The sequence below is a fragment of the Callithrix jacchus genome, chromosome 10 (assembly GCF_049354715.1).
Source record: "Callithrix jacchus isolate 240 chromosome 10, calJac240_pri, whole genome shotgun sequence".
NCBI classification, from domain to species: Eukaryota; Metazoa; Chordata; class Mammalia; order Primates; family Cebidae; genus Callithrix; species Callithrix jacchus.
In genome coordinates this window covers 85,807,402-85,829,657 of record NC_133511.1, presented here as the reverse complement: position 1 = coordinate 85,829,657, position 22,256 = coordinate 85,807,402, and the positions used below count along the sequence as shown (strand labels likewise).

The following is a 22,256-nucleotide window of genomic DNA, read 5'->3' as shown; positions in this document are numbered from 1 at the left end:
GGAGCCAAGGAACACATGCTTTTCAGGCCACAACACACATTACCAAAATTATCTGACCTCAGCCTCTATCTAAATCAGGGAAGTAAGTACATAAGCACTCTTATTTTTATCTCAGTCTTACAGATGAGCAGAAAGTAAAGTTGCCCATTCTCTGTCCCAACTACCTCAGCTCAGTTTCCTTCCTGTGAACACTTCCAGTACATTCATTCAGCCAGAATTTACTCCAGGCCTGCTGTCTCTCAGGCACCAAGGATGGTCAGACAATCCGGGGATCCGACTGATTTCCTACCCATCATGGAGCTTACAATCCAGTGAAATAGGCAGAGATTTAATAAATAAAAACAAGTAGGTAACTGAAGATTATGAAGACTATTATAAGGTAAAGGACAAAAAGTCTGAGAAAGAAATATAGACAGTGACCTAATTTAGATGACAGTGATGGGGGTAGCGGACAGTGGTCAGTTCAAAAAGAAGTAACCTAAAGAATGAGAAAAAACTTACTTAGTAAAAGAAAAGTTTGAGGCAGAGCATGGCAGGGAGAGGGAAGTGCATGTGTAAAGACCCTGAGGCAGGAAAGAACTTGGCTCTGGAACACTCACCTAACAAATATTTATTGGGTGCCACTATGTGCCAGGAAAGCTTATTTGCACTAGGAATACTGTAATGAACAAGTATAAATCATTAACCTCATGGAGCTTACATTCAAGTATATTTTAACATATTCTAATATTCTCTAAGAGGTACTGAAAATTTAGCATATGCTACATCCTGGGTTACTGCATTATTTATTCTTTTAATGTTCCTGTACTTATTTCCCCCCAATCAAATTATAATGGTGCTAATAGTAGTAGCATAACTACAATTTACTGAGCACTTACTATGTGCCAGGCACTAAGCTAAAGTGCTTGACATGTATCATTAAGTTTAATCCTTATCAAAAACTTATGAGGAAATTAAAATTAATAGTCTCAATTTTACATGACAAAACTGAGGCACAGAGTGAAAAGAAAATTTCCAAGCATACTGAGGAAGCAGAGATGCAGGGATTTCAGGGACTCTAACTGTGGAGCCCATGTTTTAACCACCATGCTACACTGCCCTCCCTGAAGTTAAGCCCAGGGATGTGAGACATTTGTGCATACTCAGTAACACCTTATATCTAGCAGATTCTCCTTCCACAGTGGCAGGCTCCCCAACCCCAGGTGAAGAGCAGCTCTTGCCTAGCCTCTGGGTGGGACTCATAGAACTCCAATTTCATCAATGGCAGAGACAGTGCACACATCCCTGGGCTAAGAATGTGGCTTGATTTTCTCTCTCTAGAAAGAGCAATCATCCAGCCATCATATCTCCCTAGCTTGGTCCAGGGTGGCTGCCTTCCCAGCTCTACTCTGAATCCTTCATGAGCTACGTACTAGACCATATGGTGGCACCTGTCGGGATCAAAAAATAAGTAAGTCCAAGCCTCTCTGTTCCCAGCACTCACAATAGCAGGGCCAGCCAGCAGGACATCCATATGGGGATGTAAGAAGAGTTCTATCCTATTTTCCCCTCCATGCCTCTGCCAGTTCCCATCTCAATGATACTTCCTTTCTGAAGGGTTTTCTTACTGCCTGCTCTTGGAAGTCTATATAGTCATCCGAGTGGGAAGGTGAGAAAAGAAGCCACAAACATGGGACTTCAGAAGGGAGGCCAGGCTTCTGAGAGCAAGAGGTGAGGCCTGAAGAGTCGGAAGCTTGGCATGATGTGGGGAGGAGTGTGGGCTTTGGGTCTGACAGATCTGGGTTCAAATGCTGGGTGCTGCCACTCACTGGCTGTGCATGACCTTCGAGGACCCTGCCTTACTTCTCTGAACTTATTGCCTCATGTATAAAACACGGTGATAGTAGGTCTCTTACAGCATTGATGGTGGACTCAATCAGCTCAGTGGTGGGGGCGCTCAGTAAACAGTGGTTCTTTTCATGACCAACTTTCCTGCCTCTGAAAATCCTCAGCAGTCTATTGTCTATCTTTAGCATTTATCCCACTTTCGTCTTGCATTCGGGAGAAAAGGTACTTGGTCTCTTCGGCTACTAGGTCACAGGCCTTTGGCAGGCAGGGATGTTCCCTCCTTGTGCCACATCCCCTGCAGATCTAGATGCTGAGCTGGCTCAAGTTTGAGCCCCGGTGACCATGGAGATAATTACTGGCATCAACATCATCACCTGCCAGTCATCCTACTAGGCACTGTGTCCAGCTACATACATCCTGAACTCACCTTGATCTCAGGCTGTGTTATTATCCACATTTTACACATCAGGAAAATATAAGGCGGAAGGGGAAAAGTAATGTACCCAGTGAGTGGGCGGAAGGGGGCACCCCTTCTCGCCCCCAGCCAAACTCCATCCCTACATCCATGCCAATATCTAGAGAGTTCTAGGGTCATTCAAGGCCACACAGGACAGGAATCCTTGCCGCATAATTCCAAATTTTATTTCCCTGAGTAACAACAACAACAAAAATGACATGGAATAATTGTTTTCCTCCACGTTATTAAACATTTAACGAGTGTTGAAAATGAGAGGAAATCTTGATGTGTGCATCTTTGCTCCTTGGCACCTGTGATGGTGACTTCCATAGAACTGAGAGAAAATACTGAATGTATAGATGAATATGTGAGGGAGTCACTCTGCCACCAACACCTATCCTCAGAATAAAATGCTGCAAAATAAGATGAGTTGCTTTGAGGCTACAAAGAAAGTACATTAAGAATTCAGTCAACCTTTAGTTACTGACTTGAATGGAGGCTGGAGGCAGAGGAACAGCTAACCCAGGTGGCAGGGGCTGAGGAGAGAGGAAGGAGAGGAGAGGAGGGAGAAGGGAGGGAGAGATAAGAGAAATGGAAGGAAGGAGGAAGGTAACTTCTGAGCAACCACCCAGTCTGAGGCACTTAGAGAAGCATGCGCTGATAAAACGTTTTCGTTATTTTCACACTCACCCTTGGAGATTCGTCTAATTACCGCCATGTTACGGATGAAGAGGCAAAGGCGTGGAGTGGGTAATTAGTCCATCCAAGGATGTCATAGAGTGAGGAGTGCAATTCAAGACCATCTGGCTTCCAAGTCCACACCTTCTCCCAACACCACAATCTGTTTGGCCAACCAGACTCACCAGCTCTCTCAGAGGAGTTACTCAAGAGGCTCTTGGGCTTCAAGCAGGAGATTCTCTGCCCAGCCCCGAGGAAACAGTGGGCACAGGAGCTGACCCTGGACAGCTAGGCAGCTGGGCACCTGTGCTTTGTGGAGGGCATTCTCCATTGCTCCTCAATGTCCCTGATGATAGCGGAGGCCCTCACAGACAATGGAGGCCCTCCATTCCCAATGATCTGTCTCCTCTTTCAATCAGCTACATGAGGCTGTTTCTTAGGTTTTCCAGACAATAACTTCCCTGTTCCTGAGATGCTTTAGTTATTTCTCAGAAGATTTTCAAACTGCAAAAGCCAGGCAGGTAGCCTGTCCTTATTTTGCTTTCCTGATGGACACGATAAGCCACTTCTTCCTGCCTCTCCATGTCTTGCCTGGCAGACTGCATGCTGCCCCCATTCCAGGGTACACCAGTATGTGACAGGAACCCAAATGAGCCAGAGCACAGAAGGCGCAGCTCTTGGGAAGGGTGCAATGCACATCTTTCCATTGTCTGATGCTGCTTAGAGAGGAGTAATGGCCCTTAGCATTCCTCAGTGTGATATGAGAGAGGAGGGTGGGAGCCTGTGAATTATGCTGATTCAAGTATTTTGAGATGCTCCCTGGACAGGAACAAAGATAATGTCACTAAAAATCCATTTAAGGAAACCATTGCATAAGAAATCTTAGTAACTACTGACGTGATCTGCATTTAGTTTACTCTAACACCTACTTTTTTTAGTTTTCATTTTACTATTTCAAACTCAGGTAGTCTTATAGGAAAAAAGCCTACCCAGTAAATAGTAAACCATTTACATCCCTTGAAATAACTTCTGATCTTGATCAAAAGGCATGTTTGTGCAGAATCCTGCAACCTTTTGTGGTGTGACATTTACAAGATGAAAGCAAAGAGCTGGTCCAAAGAGCTGGGGCCTCGGCATTAGCCAAATTCAACTGTGTCAGATAGGAAGTCATGTACAAATCCCAGGTGTTTATCAATGTGGAACCAGAGATTTTAACTTCAGCTTTGCAGGATGGGAACACAGACAAGGAGATTCTTCCAATACAGTGTTTTACTAGCTCCTCCTGCATCTCAGGAGCAAGCCTCTTCTACCTTGTAAGTAAACAAGGGAAACCTCGCTGATCTCTCTTTCTTTCTACAGTACCTCTAACAGTCTGCCTCCTGAACACAGAAGCAGGTGACCAATTCCTTGGTTCCCTCCTTAGTATCTAAGGACAGTCTGGTTGTTCTTATCTTGAATATACGATGAGTCTCAGGGGAAAAAAAATTAGTGTTCACAAGGAAAGAAAAACTCGATACTGTGAGAGTTAAGATACGTTAGGTGGCAGGAACATAGCCTGCCTGGGCATTTCTGAATTGTGTCTAATCACTGATGAAACAGTGACCAGTCTGGGAAATGTGGTTTAGGTTTCATTTGTTTGCTTTTTGTACAGTAAATACTCAAATCTCAAGTACATAGCTTAAATACATTTTAGAAAATTAACATACTTACATAACCACCACTCATTAAGAAATAGAACATTACCCATGACCCCTTTCTAGTCATATGGTAGTTTTTGTTTCTTAAAACAACTATCAGGACCTGCCATCACTAGGTTGGGTTTCTGAACAATGATCAGAAAGTCTGGCTCAAATGAAGAATGCAAGAAACTGGGAATCCCAGGGGCAGCACCTAATGTATTTCATCAGGGGGCAAACGTTTTATTTCTGTGGGACAGAATTACTCCAACACTCTGATACACCCTTTTTTTCCCCCTATTGTCAAAGAAGAAACACCTTTAAAAGGAAAGAGATTTCCAAATCAGCTCCTATCTGTACAAAGTAAAACACAGCTGAGAAAGGAAGAGGCTATGGAAGGGAGTGAAAGGAGAGGCAGAGCTAGCTCTGTCCTCCCCAAGGTTTCCCTGGGAGACTCTGTCCCAAACAGATTTCCCTGAGAGTTCGCCCAAAAGAGCGGGGCTCCCTACAAGTGGGAGGAATCAATCACGAAAAAGATTCCAGCCTACTATGCCAGTGCCACCACAGCTCACCAGTCCTGGTGCTGGTCAGTCCCAAACTGGGGACAAGCTGTGAGGATGACACTTCAGTGTGCCACTAGTAAAATGGGGTTTTTAGAACCATCCCTTGCCAATCATGAAGGAATACTCTGAGGGCCAGTGAACGTGTCCACATGAAAATAGGCCAAATTCGAAATGTGAAATCTGAAGGCTTAAAGCAGGGGTGGAAAACTCCAGTGTCCTGGGTTCAAGCAGGTAATTTACCGAGTACAGCTGGCTGGCAGGTAGCAGCTGTGCACACCAGAGCAGGAGCGCCAGGTCTAACGGGGTTGGATACTGGGACATCTGTTGATTGTCACCACATGGAGAATGTAGGCTCAAGGAAGCATTATCTTCTGTTTTCTCAAGAGCAACCAGAAAGACATTCTCATGTGAAATAATGCAATTTTTTTTTTTTTTTTGAGACAGAGTCTCACTCTGTCGCTTGAGGCTGGCGTGCAATGGTGCCATCTTGACTCACTGTAACCTCTGCCTCCCAGGTTCAAGTGGTTCTCCTGCCTCAGCCTCCCAAGTAGCTGGGATTACAGGCACCCACCCCCATACCCAGCTATTTTTATATTTTTAGTAAAGATGGGATTTTGCCATGTTGGTCAGGCTGGTTTTGAACTCCTGGCCTCAGGTGATCCACCTGCCTTGGCCTCCCATAATGCTGGGATTACAGGTGTGAACCACCATGCCTGGACAGAATAATGTAATTTTTAATATTTGACAGGAATCTAGTTTAAAAGAGGGGTAATACTGTGGGCCAAACAAAACACATCAGCAGGGGAATGTAACCCAGAGACTGAGAATTCTCAACCACAGGTCAGGATATCCTGGCCTTCTGGTCCAGGGTTCTCTATCTTCACTTCCAACCCATCCCCCTTGAGGGATCAGACACGTGCCCCTGGATAGTAGTGGCTCGCTGAGGCAAAGAAGAGACACACACTCTGGGCTGAAAACGGCTAAAGTCCAACATCCTTTTCTGTTTTGTTTTGTTTTTTTAAATTATGAAACCGAGATCCAGGGTGGAAGTATGATTTCATCAAGTCCACACAATGAGGGTGGTGAAGCCTCCCTACTCCCTTGTCCAGCACTCCCTGCCTGTCCCCTCCCTCGTGGACAGAGGTCACCGTCAGGAGATGAGAGCATAGGTGGCAGGAGGCTAGAGATTCTGCTTGCCCCAAATAGCCCTCTTATCCCACAGGCCCCTGATGGCAGAGGCCACTGGAGGAGCCTGGGAGGGCTGCTGTTCCTCACCTGCACATCCAGGTTTTTTCGAGAGGAGGCAGGTGTGTTGGCATAGGAGCTGATGGAGGAGCTGGTGTTGATGTCATCAGTGCTGAGGTTGTCTATGGTGTCACTGATGCCACTGCTGACGGAGCTGCTGTCGTCCCAGCTGCCAAGACAAACACACATCCTGAGCACCAAAACCTTAGGCTGTACCAGCTCAGGCTGATGACAAAGACAAACAAACACCATCTCTGAAAAGATCCAACCTGTGCCATGAAGCCCTGGACAAAGCTCTTTTGCCTCAGATGTGACTCATGTCCATGTCAATCGCTGCCTAGGATTGGAAGCTGGGTGAAGAGACTGACAGGACCTTCTCTGCACTAAGTACTTCCATAGCAGAGGTGGCTACAGGCACTACCCATATCCTATGCCATCCTCAACTTCATCCTGGTAACTTTATGAAAAACAATGTGTTCCTTCCCAGGCCTAGTGGCAGAGTAGGGGCAGTGAGTTTGGGGACTAGGGCTAAGGGCATGCAGGGAAGAACTCCACAGCAGTCCCCTCTGTCAGGTCAGGGGGGCAGAAGAGCTGCTGTATGACTTCTCTGGCCTTCACTTCTGGAATGAAACACCAAGGGAGGGAAAGCAGCAATAGTCAGGAGAAACCTGTCAACTTGATTAGTAGCTCGAACTCAAAGAGTATCCTCAAACACATCTAAAATAGATGTTCTTCATTTCCCAACCCTGCAACCAAGTGAGGTCGCTCCCAAGCTGCCTAAGTCCAATCTCCTAACAATGGCTCTTTGTTTCTTTTTTCTTCCTTACCATCTCCCCACCTACCAATACCACCACATTTCATCCAGCACCCAGTGCTATCACCCTGTTTCCAAAACATATCCAAATGCTCCCAGTTCTCTGCCCTCACTGCCACCTTGCAGTTCACAGTGCCACCAATGCCACCTACATTACTGCTACTGCATCAGTGCCTCAGCCGGTCTCTGTGGTCTGCTTCTGCTCCCTAATGGTCCACCCTCCCTGCAGCAGTCAGAATATCCTGTTGCTCTACTGCTTAATACCCTTGAGTTAAGAGTCCAATCTCTCTATACTGTCCCTCAAGACCCTCCGAGCTTGCCTCCTTCTCCAGCCCTGTTTCGCAACCCTCTCCATTGAGCCTGGCTCTGATCACATGAATTTCTGTGCCTTCTAAGCCAAGATTGCTCTCTTCAAGGCTTTGTGTTGCTTGTCCCTCTTTCTGAACATCTGTCCCTGACTCTTCTCATCTTCCAGATCCCAGCTGAAGTTTTACCTCCTAAGAAAAACAACCCCACTACCCATCAAACCTGTCACACACTGTCATATCACCCTGTTGCATTCACTCATTTGTTTGCTATGGGGTAGCAGATACATAGCAGGTGTTCAATAAATACTTCCTAATCTAGGGCTGGGCACAGTGGCTCATGCCTGTAATCCAAACACTTTGGGAGGCCAAGGTGGGTGGATCACCTGAGGTCAGGAGTTTGAGACCAGCCTGGCCAACATGGCAAAACCCTATCATAAAAGTACAAAAAAATTAGCCGGGCATTGTGGTGGGTCCCTGTAATCCCAGCTACTCAGGAAGCTGAGGATGATCACTTGAACCTGGGAGGTGGAGGCTGCAGTGAGCGAAGAGCTTCACTGCACTCCAGCCTGGGAAACAGAGTGAGACTCTGTCTCAAAACAAAACAAAACAAACCTTGCTGATCAAAACTCATAGAAGTGGAAGTGAGAAGTCAAGTAGACAATAAACCAAACTTCCAACATCAGTGTGATACTATTCTAATTAACACAGGGGGAAAGGGTATTACTGGTTTTTCTATTGCACAGGTAGAGAAAGTGAGGCTTAGAAAAATGAGATACCCTTACAAGGTCAGAGGGCTAGTAAGAGGCAGAGTGGGTCTGGATCCAGCCATTCTGATTCTAGAACCAGCTACCCTCTTTACTGTGATGGCAGACAGTTTTATATTATGCCAATTCTCAGCACATACCAGATGTGACACAGCCCATTTTCTCAGAAGGAAGCCAGGCTTGGGAGGCCAGGCAGCCTGGTTCAAGGCCACTCAGCCAGGAGTGGCAGGTCTGATACCAAAGCATTGACTTACCGCATTATTCTACCACCTAGCCTTTCACAGTCTAGCTGAAAGCCCTGCAAAGTGGCAGTGTGAAGTCTGGGAAATGCTGAGTGGCTGAGATTTTGAAAGCCAAGAGCACTTCTGCCACACACACACACACACACACACACACACACACACACACACACATAACCGCAACGTTCTAGTTCATTCCAGCAGCTTGGAAGATACCTGCCTGCACATCCTGAGCTCTGCTGATCAGGCAGGAAGACAAAGGCTTGCTGAAAACCTGTTTTTATCACCTTCTCCTTCAACACTATTTGGCTTCCAAAACCCAACAGGAACACCCCACAGAAATGCAGGGGAGTGTGAGGGTGGTCCCAAGGAGGAGGGATGAGGCAGGGAAAGCGAGGGCTCAAAAGGGGCTTACTGTGGATGAATCCACAAGGGTCCAGCAGCTCTGGGACTCTGCACACTCCACTCCTATAATTCTACTTCTCATTCCCAGCCCTCCATCCTGTTCCAAATTCTTCCTTTAAGGCTTTCTCCAAATACTCCAGCCCACCCACATCATCTCCTACTTTGAATTCCTACATAGTGTCACAATTTGTATTTGCTTCTACACACTCTTACACTGTTTTCTAGCTATTCTCTATACAAAGGGCTCTCCTATCTCCCAAATATATGCAAAAGCCTGCTTAGCGATAACAACTAAGTGCTTATCATAGATCATGAATTGTACTGGGTACTTTAAATATATTGTTATAGACTTCTCCAGTCTTCATATCATACCTCTAAGCAGGTATCATCCTGCTCATTTTACAAATGAAGAAATAGAGACTGAAACAATAAGTATGCTGACCAATGTCATTCAGTGTTGGAACTGGGTTTGAAAAGCAAAATGTCAAATTGCCAAATACGTGCTCCTTCTAGTCTGTGTCATGCTGCCTTCTGTAGCAACAAAGGCTATTCACTGGGCCTGTGCTACGTGCAACTATTCAACATTTACACATACTCTTATAGTCACTCTCAGGGATGTTTCACAATGAAGGAACTGAGGCCGTGAGGATTGACGGGCAATGCTGCAGCAATGTCAAGCTCATTCAGTGGGTCACGTCCCCTCCATCTCCAGAGACATAGTCCGTGCTCCTTAGATACCTCCTGACTGAACTCAACATGCAGAGGTGAGATAGAGCAAGTTTCTGGTGCAAATTTGCCATCAGCAGTGGATTCTAAGCCCAGCTCCCTGCCCACTTGATCCTGTGCAGGTTCACAGCTTCTGTGCCTGTTTCTTTGAGGCTGGTAACCACAGGAAGATCTGATGGGAAAGCATGGGGTCACAGACAGAAAAGGACTCAAACTTGTTCTAGTGATTAAAAGAAAATCGCACGGGTCTTTTCCTGCATTTGTTCTTTGGGGTTAGGAATTTAATGTATCTAAAATGTCTCATAATTTGATGAAGGAGAAAGGGGAATGGCAGGAGAGGACTGTGGCTGGCAGGGACGAAGGAGCAGTTGTGACAGATGCTCATGAATCCAAGTCCCAGATTTTGTGCTTTGAAATTGTAACCATTCCTCCCCTGTGGCCTTCAACACCAAGATAATATTCCAGAGGGGCATGTGGTCTTTGATATACAGGATTCTTCCCACATCAGTGCCTGGAGCACTGGGGGCTTACCCTGGGTTCACAGGAAGCCCTTGTAACTGAGCCACCCAGAAGAGGGAAAGCCAGGGATCTAATCCATGGGTGGACACTTATGATGAGGATGAAGGGCAGCAACACAAGGGAAAGCCACAATGAGCAAAAGCAGCCTTGATGTTCCCCAGAGCTGTCTGTGGCCAGAAACCAAAGTTGCCTCTGCAGCTGGAAAACTGGCCATGTCTCCTTTGCTTCTGGATCTCTGGGATACTGGTAAGTTCATCCTGACATAAAGTCACTTAGTTCTAAGTTGTCCTTTTCCCATTTCAGGGTGCAAATGATCATGAGCCACCAAGATTAGGTCAGTGAGTTTGCAGATGTATTCTGAGGAAAACCAGTTCCACCAGATACTCTGTGATAAGAATGTTGCCCTAAGAAGGGAATGTGGGATCTGCTGCCTTCTAGGAGATTGACACTGTAAACTATACATCAACATTTTATCAGCTGTGAAGTCCAGTAAAGATCACTGTAACTTTGCCTAAAGGAGCATTCCGCAAACTTAGGTGACTACACAGGAAACACTGAGAAGAATGACGGAAAGCACACACAAAAAAATGAAAAATGAAGAAAAATGCAATAGAGCCTAGAGCTGCCAGTGGCTACTTGATTCTCACTTGCCTGAGAAGGAAGCTAGCACAGAGCAAAGCAGAGCTGAGAGGGATGGAAGTGTGCCTTTGACATCACTTGAATGCTCATATCCAGCCAAACTGAAAACCAGAAGCACCCCTGGGAGATCCAGCCACGAGAAGTAGTAAATTCCTTTCTTTTGCTTTTTGTCACTTGGCATATTCATGCTAACTAATGGGGAAGCACAATTTACTTGTAAAGTAACTCCGGACATGTGGCTGAGAGTCATACGGGAAAAATGTGGAAAGCATGCAGAATTCACTCAGGCAGTAAGGACATTGGTTAAATCTAATCAAGTGGCAAAGGAAATTAGGTACAACCTGGGACGAGGTACAAAGTCCACTGACCCAAATCAGGCAATAAATGTTGAAAGTAGTTACAAAAACTGATTAAGATTACAACTTGAAAGGAACCTAGAAAATTTGTGTTTACTATGTGGTGAAATGAAATTCCAGAGAAGAGGATTGGGGACCTCAATAACACAGCAGAAAGAACTACAGTGTACTCAGCTACGACTCTGGAGCCATAATCCCTAGAAGAAGATTTGACCATTCCTGTGTCCTGATCCTGAAGCTGACTGAGAAAAACCATATGATGGTCCTGAGCCCACCTGAGATGATAAACTGACTACTCTCATTTGGGAGTGTATGATTTTTAAATCTGGGAAAGGTTCAATGAGATGAAAAAGAATGATGAAGCAAATCAATAATATTAAAATTAAGGCTTTGTGATCATTGGGTTAAACTCCACGTATTTATAACATTTAAAAGAATACACAGCATATAATAGGATCTGACAAAACAGTCTTATGATTTCAATTTTAAATGACTATTGATTTTTTACTTGAGACTTTAAAGCTGAAATATTAAGAATTAGATTATGGTTGTAAAAAGAACTGAAATGTTTATGATAATAATTTATGACATTTGTAACTTTATTTGATTTGCAAGAGTTGTTTAAGTGCTTAGAAAGATTTTGTTTGTTTGGCTGATAAGTCTACCCTGTCAGACATGTGAAGAGCTTTAGGAAACCAGGTATGTTAAATTTACAAATGGAGTCTAAAAATTTAAGAAAATTTAATTATCTAAGCGTGTGAACAGCACTAATTTTGTAGGTAAGCATAATCTGTTGTTTGAATTAATAAAGTACTAATTGATAACAAATGAAAATGATCTTAATTTATGAAGAAAACCCTGATTTATAGATGAGACTTGTAAAAAATCTAGATTAAAAACCTAAAACTTCAATTAAATATTAAATCCTAGTTAACTCTAGGAAGTTATTTTTGAACACAGAAGCACTCTTAAAAATAAGGTACTTTAAAAAGTATTAAAATGGAGGTGGATCCAAGATGGCTGAATAGGAATAGCTCTGGAGCATAGTTCCCAGGGAGAACAATGCAGAGCATGAATGATCACCGCGTTTCCAAATGAGTTTTTACTGCCCACAGACCAGGAGATTCCTGGGCGGAAAAGCACCACAAGTTTCCAGCACGGCTATTTCAGCCGGCGCAGTGAGTCTCTTCACAAAAACTCACACAAATCTTGGCAGCTGTTTCAATTGGTGCCTGGAACCCCTGGGCGACAGAGCTGCCCATTCAACTGGAAAAAAAAAAAAAAAAAGGGAGCTGAATCAGGGAGCCAGGGGATCTGGCTCGGCAGGTACCACCCCCACAAAGACCAGCAATCTGAAATGCTCTGGCTTGAGAGTTTCACAGCAAGTGCAGCTAGACCCATGATGGTCCAGCTCTGTGGGGGGAAGTGTGTCTGCAACTACGGAGGCAGTCCACCATTACTGAGGTGGTTCTAACTATACCTCTATAAACAAAACCACAAGGAAGTTCACACAGTAGCTGGGCAGAGCACATGGCAGCTCAGCACTGCCTCTGCTGGCAGACTGTGACTAGGCTACCACCTAGCTGAGCACAGCATCTCTGAAAAAAGGCAGCAGTACATCAGGAACTTATAAATAAAGGCCCACCTTCCCAGGACAGAGCACCTGGGAAAAAGGCGGTTATGAGCTCCTCTGCACCAGACTTAAATGTACCTGCCCAGCACCTCTGAACAGAACAATGGAGCTCACAAGCTCAGCACTTGAGCTCCTATAAGGGTCAGACTGTCACCTTAAGCAGCTCCCCAACCCCTGTATATCCAAAGAGACACCTCAAAAAGGAGAGCGCAGGCTGACATTTAGTGGGTATCATTCTGAGATGAAGAAAACAGAAGAAGAAACTGGTAGCACCCTTACTGTTTGGCAGCCACTGCAGGTGATCCCCAGGCAAGCAGGATCTGGGGTGGATCTCCAGCAGTGCTACAGCAAAGTGGACTGACTTTTAGAAGGAAAACTAAAAAAAAAAAAAAAAAAAAACAGAAAGAAATCACTTCATCATCAACAAAAAGTACATTCACTCAGAAACCCCATCCAAAAGTTACCAACTACAAAGACCACAGGTAGATAAATCCACAAAGATGGGAATAAACCAGTGTAAAAAGGATGAAAACACCCAAAACCAGGAACGACTCTTCCTGTAAGACATCACAACTCCTCACCAACAAGGGAACAAAGCTGGATGGAGAATGAGTCTGAAGAACTGACAGAAACAGGCTTCAGAAGGTGGGTAATAACAAACTTCTCTGAGCTAAAAGAACACGTTTTAACCCAATGCAAAGAAACTAAGAACCTTGAAAAAGGTTTGATGAAATGGTAATGAGAATAAACAGCTTAGAGAAGAATATAAATGGCCTGATGGAGCTGAAAAACACAACACGAAAATGTTGCAAAGCATACACAAGTTTCAATAGCCAAATCGACCAAGCAGAAGAAAGGATATCCGAGATTGAAGATCAACTCAATGAAATAAAATGAGAAGGCAAGGTTAGAGAAAAAAGAGTAAAAAGAAACAAACAAAGCCTCCAAGAAATATGGGATTATGTGAAAAGACCTAATCTACATTTGATAGGTGTACCTGAATGTGACGGAGAGAATGAATCCAAGCTGGAAAACACTCTTCAGGATATTATCCAGGAGAACTTCCCCAACCTAGCAAGGCAGGCCAATATTCAAGTCCAAGAAATGCAGAGAACACCACAAAGATAATTCTCAAGAAGAACAACCCCAAGGCACATAATCATCAGGTTCACCAGGGTTGAAATGAAGAAAAAAATGCTAAGTGCAGCCAGAGAGAAAGGTTGGGTTACCCACAAAGGGAAGCCCATCAGACACACAGCGAATCTCTTGGCAGAAACCCTACAAACCAGAAGAGAGTGGGGGCCAATATTCAATATCCTTAAAGGAAAGAACTCTCAACCTAAAATTTCATATCCAGCCAAACTAAGCTTCATAAGTGAAGGAGAAATAAAATCCTTTACGAACAAGCAATTGCTCAGAGATTTCATCACCACCAGGCCTGCCTTACAAGAGCTCCTGAAAGAAGCACTAAACATAGAAAGGAACGAGCACCAGCCACTTCAAAAATGTCCCAAAGGGTAAAGAGCATCAACACAATGAAGAAACTGCATCAACTAACAGGCAAAACAACCAGCTAGCATCAAAATGGCAGGATCAAATTCACACATAACAATATTAACCTTAAATGTAAGTGGTCTAAATGCCCCAATCAAAAGACACAGACTAGCAAATTAGATAAAAGGTCAAAACCCATTGGTGTGCTGTATTCAGGAAACCCATCTCATGGGCAAGGACACACATAGGCTCAAAATAAAGGGATGGAGGAAGATTTACCAAGCAAATGGAGAGCAAAAAAAAGCAGGAGTAGCAATCCTAGTCTCTGATAAAATAGACTTTAAATTAATAAAGATAAAAAGAGACAAAGAAGAGCCTTACATAATGGTAAAATGATCAATGCAACAAGAAGGGCTAATAATCCTAAATATATACGGACCCAATACAGGAGCACCCAGATACATAAAGCAAGTTCTTAATGACTACAAAGAGACTTAGACTCCCACACAATAATAGTGGAAGACTTTAACACTCCACTGTCAATATTAGACAGATCAACGAGACAGAAAATTAACAAGGATATCCAGGACTTGAACTCAGATCTGGACCAAGTAAATCTAACACACATCAACAGAACTCTCCACCCCAAATTCATAGAATATACATTCTTCTCAGCACTACATCATACCTATTCTAAAATTGACCACATAATTGGAAGTAACTCACTCCTCAGCAAATGCAAAATAACTGAAATCATAACAAACAGTCTCTCAGACCATAGTGCAATCAAATTAGAACTCAGGATTAAGAAACTAACCCAGAACCACACAACTTCATGGAAACTGAACAACTGGCTCTTGAATGCTGACAGGATAAACAATGAAATGAAGGCAGAAATAAAGATGTTCTTCAAAACCAGTAAGAATGAAGACATGACGTACGAGAATCTCTGAGACACATTTAAAGCAGTGTCTAGAGGGAAATTTATAGCAATAAATGCCCACATAAGAAGCAAGGAAAGATCTAAAATTGACACCCTATCTATCATCAAAATTTAAAGAGCTAGAGGACCAAGATCAAAAAAACTCAAAACCTAGCAGAAGAAAAAACTAAGATCAGCGCAGAACTGAAGGAAATAGAGACACCAAAAACACTTCAAACATCAATAAATCCAGAAGCAGGTTTTTCAAACAGATCAACAAAATAGACCACTAGCCAGATTAATAAAAAAGACAGAAGAAGGAGAACGATCCAAGATGGCCGATCGCTAATATCCTGGGATTGCAGCTCTCAGGGAAGGCGCGGAGAACTAGAGGACGCCACACTTTCAGACAAAGTCTGGTCGCTCACGGAGCAGAAGATCCCCCAGTGGTGGAAACACACGAGTCGCCAGCGCGACTCTCGTGGTCAGCGCAGCGGTTCCGCCGGCACCTTGACGCGGCAGCACTGGGCGCAGAGTAAACTACTACGGAAACAAGAAGGAAGCCCGACAGGAGAATCCTGGGCAGAAAAGCACCATCAGTTTTAACGCTGCTGCTCTGGCCCTGGGAACTAACAACCTGGACGTCCACTCAAGAGACCTAATCTGAAAGTTGGTAATTTCAAAGACGACAGGAGGATAAATTTACAATGACGGGAAGAAACCAGCATAAAAAAGCTGAGAATACTCAAAGTCAGAACGCCTCTCCCTCTAAAGATGATCACAGTTCCACATCAACAATGGAACAAGGCTTGATGGAGAACGAGCGCCTCCTGATGACAGAATCACTCTTCAAGGAATGGATAATAACAAACTTCGGTGAGTTAAAAGAACATGTTGTAGCCCAACGTAAAGAAACTAGGAACTTTGAAAAAAGATTTGATGAAATCCTATTGAGAATAGACAACTTAGAGAGGAGTATGAGTGAATTAATGGAACTGAAGAATACAATACAGGAACTCCGAGAAGTATGCACAGGTTTAAACACTCGAATTGTTCAAGCAGAAGAAGGGATATCAGAGGTCAAAGTCCAACTTAATGAAATAAAATGTGAAGAAAAGATTAGAGAAAAAAGGATAAAAAGGAATGAGCAAAGTCTCCAAGAAATGTGGGACTATGTGAAAAGACCAAATTTACGTTTGATAGGTGTACCTGAATGCGACGGAGAGAATGAATCCAAGCTGGAAAATACCCTTCAGGATTTATTCAGGAAAATTTTCCGAAACTAGCAAAGCAGGTCAACATTCAACCCCAGGTAATACAGAGAACACCACAAAGATATTCCTCAAGAAGAGCAACCCCAAGGCACATAATCGTTAGATTCACCAGGGTTGAAACGAAGGAGAGGATACTAAGGGCAGCCAGAGAGAAAGGTCAGATTACCCACAAAGGCAAGCCTATCAGACTTACAGCAGATCTCTCAGCAGAAACTCTACAGGCCAGAAGAGAGTGGGGGCCAATATTCAACATCCTCAAAGAACAGAACCTTCAGCCCAGAATTTCATATCCAGCCAAACTAAGCTTCACAACTGAAGGAAAAATAAAATCTTTTATGAACAAGCAAGATCTCAGAGATTTTATTACCACCAGGCCTGCTTTACAAGAGCTTCTGAAAGAAGCATTACACACAGAAAGAAACAACCAGTATTAGCCTTTCTAAAAATACACCAAAAAGTAAAGAGCACCAACATAAAGAAGAATTTACACCAACAAATGGATAAAACAGCCAGTCAACATCAAACGGCAGTAACCCTAAATTTAAATTGACTGAATTCCCAATCAAAAGACACAGCCAAAACCCAACGGCATGTTACATCCAGACCTGTTTCACATGCAAGGATACACAAAGACTCAAAACAAAGGGATGGAGAAAGATTTACCAACCAAATGGAGAGCAAAAATAAATAATAAATAAATAAAAAGCAGGAGCTGCAATTCTTGTATCGGATAAAATAGATTTTAAAGCAACAAAGATATAGTGGTAAAAGGATCAATGCAACAACAAGCGCTAACGATCCTAACACCCAGATAGGAGACTTAGATTCAATGAGACAGAAAATTAATAAGGATATCAAGGACTCGAACTCAGATCCAGAACAAGTAAACTTAATAAATATTTATAGAGCTCTCCACTTCAAATACACAAAATATACATTCTTGTCAATACCACATCACACCTACCCATTAGTTTAAATGAAACATTGATTGGCCATTATTAATACCCAATTTTTTTCAAAATAAAGCAATATTTCCATTTACTCTCCCTCTTTCTCTTCCTCTTTCTTCCTCTCCTTTACTTATTATTATTATTTTTATCTTTCCTTCTCTCAAAAAAGAAGAAATCAACTTGTAAATCTCTAGATCCTGGTCGGCAATGTCTCTTTCATTGCTTGATTTCCTTTCTTCCCTTCCCTCCCTCCCTCCCTCCCTCCCTCCCCGCTTCCTCCCTTCCTTCCTTCCTTCATCCCTTCCTTCCTCCCTACCGTCCTTATTCCCTTCCTTCCTGCCTTCCTTCCCCCCCACCAAAAAAAAAGGCAGAAGAATCAAATAGAGGCAATAAAAGCCAATAAAGGGGATATCACCACCAATTCCACAGAAATACAAATTACCATCAGAGATTACTACAAACAACTCTATGCACATAAACCAGTAAACCTGGAAGAAATGGATAAATTCCTGGACACTTGCACCCTCCCAAGCCTAAACCAGGAAGAAGCTGAAACCCTGAATAGACCAGTAACAAGGGCTAAAGTTGAGGCAGCAATTAATAGCCTACCAACCAAAAAAAGCCCAGGTCCAGATGGATTCACAGCTGAATTCTACCAGACATACAAAGATGAGCTGGTACCACTCCTTCTGAAACTATTCCAAACAATCCAAAAAGAGGGAATCCTTCCCAAATCATTTTATGAGACCAACATCATCCTGATACCAAAACCCAGCAGAGACTCACCAGAAAAAGAAAACTTTAGGCCAATATCCATGATGAACATAGATGCAAAAATCTTCAATAAAATACTGGTAAACCAATCGCAACAGCACATCAAAAAGCTTATCCATCATGATCAAGTAGGCTTCATCCCAGGGATGCAAGGCTGGTTCAACATATGCAAGTCTATAAACATAATTCACCACATAAACAGAACCAAAGAAAAAAACCCCATGATTATCTCAATAGATTCAGAGGAGGCCTTTGACAAAATTCAACAGCCCTTTATGCCAAAAACTCTCAATAAACTGGGTATCCACAGAATGTATCTCAAAATAATAAAAGCTATTTATGACAAACCCACAGCCAATATCACACTGAATGCACAAACACTGGAAGCATTCCCTTTGAAATCTGGCACTAGACAAGGATGCCCTCTCTCACCATTCCTATTCAATATAGTACTGGAAGTTCTAGCCAGAGCAATCAGGCAAGATAAAGAAATACAGGGTATTCCATTAGGAAAGGAGGAATTCAAATTGTCTTTATTTGCAGATGACATGATTGTATATTTAGAAGGCCCCATTGTCTCAACCCAAAATCTCCTTAAACTGATAAGCAACTTCAGCAAAGTCTTAGGATACAAAATCAATGTGCAGAAATCATAAGTGTTCCTATACACCAGTAACAGACTTACAGAGAGCCAAATCAAGAACAAACTGCCATTCACAATTGCTACAAAGAGAATAAAATACCTAGGAATACAACTAACAAAGGATGTAAAGGAACTCTTTAAGGAGAACTATAAACCACTGTTCAAGGAAATAAGAGAGGACACAAAAAGATGAAAAAACATTCCATGCTCATGGTTAGGAAGAATCAATACTGTGAAAATGGTCAGATTGCCCAAAGTAATTTACAGATTCAATGCTATCCCCATTAAGTTACCTATGACCCTCTTCGCAGAACTGGAAAAAACCATCTTAAACTTCATATGGAACCAAAAGAGAGCCTGCAGAGCCAAGACAATCCTAAGCAAAAAGAACAAAGCTGGAGGCATCACACTATCTGACTTCTAACGATACTACAAGGCCCAAAACAGCATGGTACTAGTACCAAAACAGAGACATACACCGATGGAACAGAACAGAGGCCTCAGAAGCAATACCACACATCTACAATCATCTGATTTTTGACAAACCTGAGAAAAACCAGCAACAGGGAAAGGATTCCCAGTTTAATAAATGGTATTGGGAAAACTGGCTAGCAATACGCAGAAAGCAGAAACTGGACCCATTCCTGACACCTGATGCTACAATTAACTCCAGACAGATTAAAGATCTAAACATAAGACCTAACACCATAAAAACCCTAGAAGAAAACCTAGGCAAAACCATTCAGGACATAGGCATGGCAAGGACTTCATGACTAAAACACCAAAAGCATTGGCAAAAAAGACAAAATAGACAATGGGATCTAATTAAACTCCACGGCTTATGTACAGCAAAAGAAACAATCATTAGAGTGAACTGGAAACAAACAGAATGGGAAAAAATTTTTGCAATCTACCCATCTGACAAAGGGCTGATACCCAAAATCGACAAAGAACTAAAACAGATTTACAAGAAAACAAACAAACAAACCCATTCAAAAGAGGGCAAAGGATACGAACGGACACTTTTCAAAAGAAGACATATATGAGGCCAACAAACATACGAAAAAATGCTCATCATCACTGGTCATTAGAGAAATGCAAATCAAAACCACATTGAGATCCCATCCCACGCCAGTTAGAATGGCGATCATTAAAAAATCTGTAGACAACAGACCGTGGAGAGGATGTGGAGAAACAGGAACACTTTTACACTGTTGGTGCGAGTGTAAGTTAGTGCAACCATTGTGGAAGACAGTGTGGTGATTCCTCAAGGACCTAGAAATAGAAATTCCATTTGACCCAGCAACCCCATTACTGGGTATATATCCAAAGGACTATAAATTGTTCTATTATCAAGACATGCACACACATGTTCATTGCAGCACTGTTTACAATAGCAAAGACCTAGAACCAACCCAAATGCCCATCGACAATAGACTAGACAAGGAAAATGTGGCACATATACACCAAGGAATACTATGCAGCCATAAAAATCGATGAGTTCGTGTCCTTTGTAGGGACATGGATGAATCTGAAAACCATCATTCTCAGCAAACTGACACCAGTACAGAAAACCAAACACCACATGTTCTCACTCACAGGTGGGTATTGAACAACAAAAACACATGGATACAGGGAGGGGAGCATCACACACTGTGGTCTGTTGGGGGGGATTAGGGGAGGGACAGTGGGGGGTAGGGAAGTTGGGGAGGGATAACATGGGAGAAATGCCAGATATAGGTGACAGGGGGATGGAGGCAGCAAACCACATTGCCATGTATTACCTATGCAACAATCCTGCATGTTCTGCACATGTACCCCAGAACATAAAGTGCAATTTTATATATATATATATATATATATAAATTTTAAAAAGAGTGGAAAAACTGGCTCTGAGTCAGGCAATCAAAAAGAAAATATTAAAACATGTTTCATTTTTGGAATGAATAAATGATTTTTATATGAATGACAAGAATAATAAATGAACCCAAGGTGGCATCTTCTCTGCTCACCAGTTTTTGCCACTCTATCTTCATTCTACACCATAAAGCAGCTCCAAAATTGCTCTGAAAATGTTAGTGGAGATAGCATTGTGTTTGACACCTTTGAGAAACAAGCAAAACCACCCCAGGGCCTCCTCCTGGAAATTAACAGGAATATGGGACACAGAGCTTGGCTGGTTTCCCTGTCTTTTGGGTTTTACTTTTTCATAATTTTAAGACAGTCTTTCACAGACATGCCTGACTTCTTTGGCTGAAACAGCTGGAGAAATGGCTAGAAGACACTTCTACTGATTCATCAAAATAATCAACACAAAAGCATTATTTCCTGGCCAGATCACAGCAATGTACTTTTTCTTTACTAATGAAATGTCTTACATTGGTCAGGTCAGATAAGAGTGTAACTGGAGTTATAACTGATCGGATCTTAAAATAACCTTCCCCTATTTTTAGCCAATGTGTAGGTGGTAATAATTTTATGAAACATTTACTATTTTTCTTCTCATGAACTCAGTGTGTTTGGACCCTTAGCCAGGGGCTTTGAATTTACTTGTTAATCTTGTACACTGAGCCACTGCCCCCGTGTGCCAGGCACTGTGCAAAGTGGTGGGGATAGCGATAATTCAGTTTTCCCTGCTTTGACCATAAATCCAGTGGACCTAACAGACAAGAACATAGCTTAGACACAAATGAAAACACAGAACAGGAACATGAGCAAAGGGCACCAAGTGGAAAGAAGACTGGTTCCAAACATCATTTACATAGCCTCCCACATATCCTAAAGCCACCAGCTAAGTCACAGCACAAGGAGCTCTTCTGGTAGCATTCCAAAGCCCAGGCCCACCAACACTTTTAGCTATACAGCTATACAGCTTTCTTCAAGGCAGGGACACAGCAAAGGCCAGGAGGATGGAGAGTCAGGCCTTTACCCCAGGCTTCCACAGAACTACGGCCTGTGAGGATTGAGACAAGGCATGTCCTCTCCAGGCCCCAGTCTTCTTTTCTTTATAATGGAGTATCTGGACTAAGCCATCCCAAAGATTCCCTTCCAACTGACATCCTTTACATTTATGCTCAGAGAAAAGTTGGTACAAAGGCAAGTGGGCACACTGGCGGTCCCAACACTGAATGGTCTCCCCTCATTCAGGAAGAGCTGCCAATCAGGTAACTCCATTTTCTAATGTCTGGGCTTCTTCATTGTTGATTTCACCTCTCAGATTACTGTTTTTAGCTAGCCTTGAGTAGTTAATGGCCCTTTTTTGACAAAGTATGCGCTCTCATTTGAGATAATCCCCATGGGAGCCTTTCAGTTCTCATGTGCTACCTGTTTGGTCCTGCAAAGTCAAACTG

At 42.9% G+C, this 22,256-nt stretch overlaps 1 protein-coding gene across 15 annotated transcripts in view; it reads right to left on the bottom strand.

Moving 5' to 3' along the window:
* NAV2 (neuron navigator 2) overlaps positions 1–22,256 on the bottom strand; it is a 768,760-nt gene that overhangs the window by 72,859 nt on the left and 673,645 nt on the right. For all 15 annotated transcript variants that reach the window (XR_013523354.1, XM_035264232.3, XM_078340757.1 and 12 more), the window contains one exon: positions 6,477–6,615. Coding sequence is in view for 14 of the 15 variants with exons in the window: in XM_035264232.3 (XP_035120123.1) it covers positions 6,477–6,615 (139 nt within the window). In the remaining variant the exon portion in view is untranslated. The remainder of the gene's footprint in view (positions 1–6,476; positions 6,616–22,256) is intronic.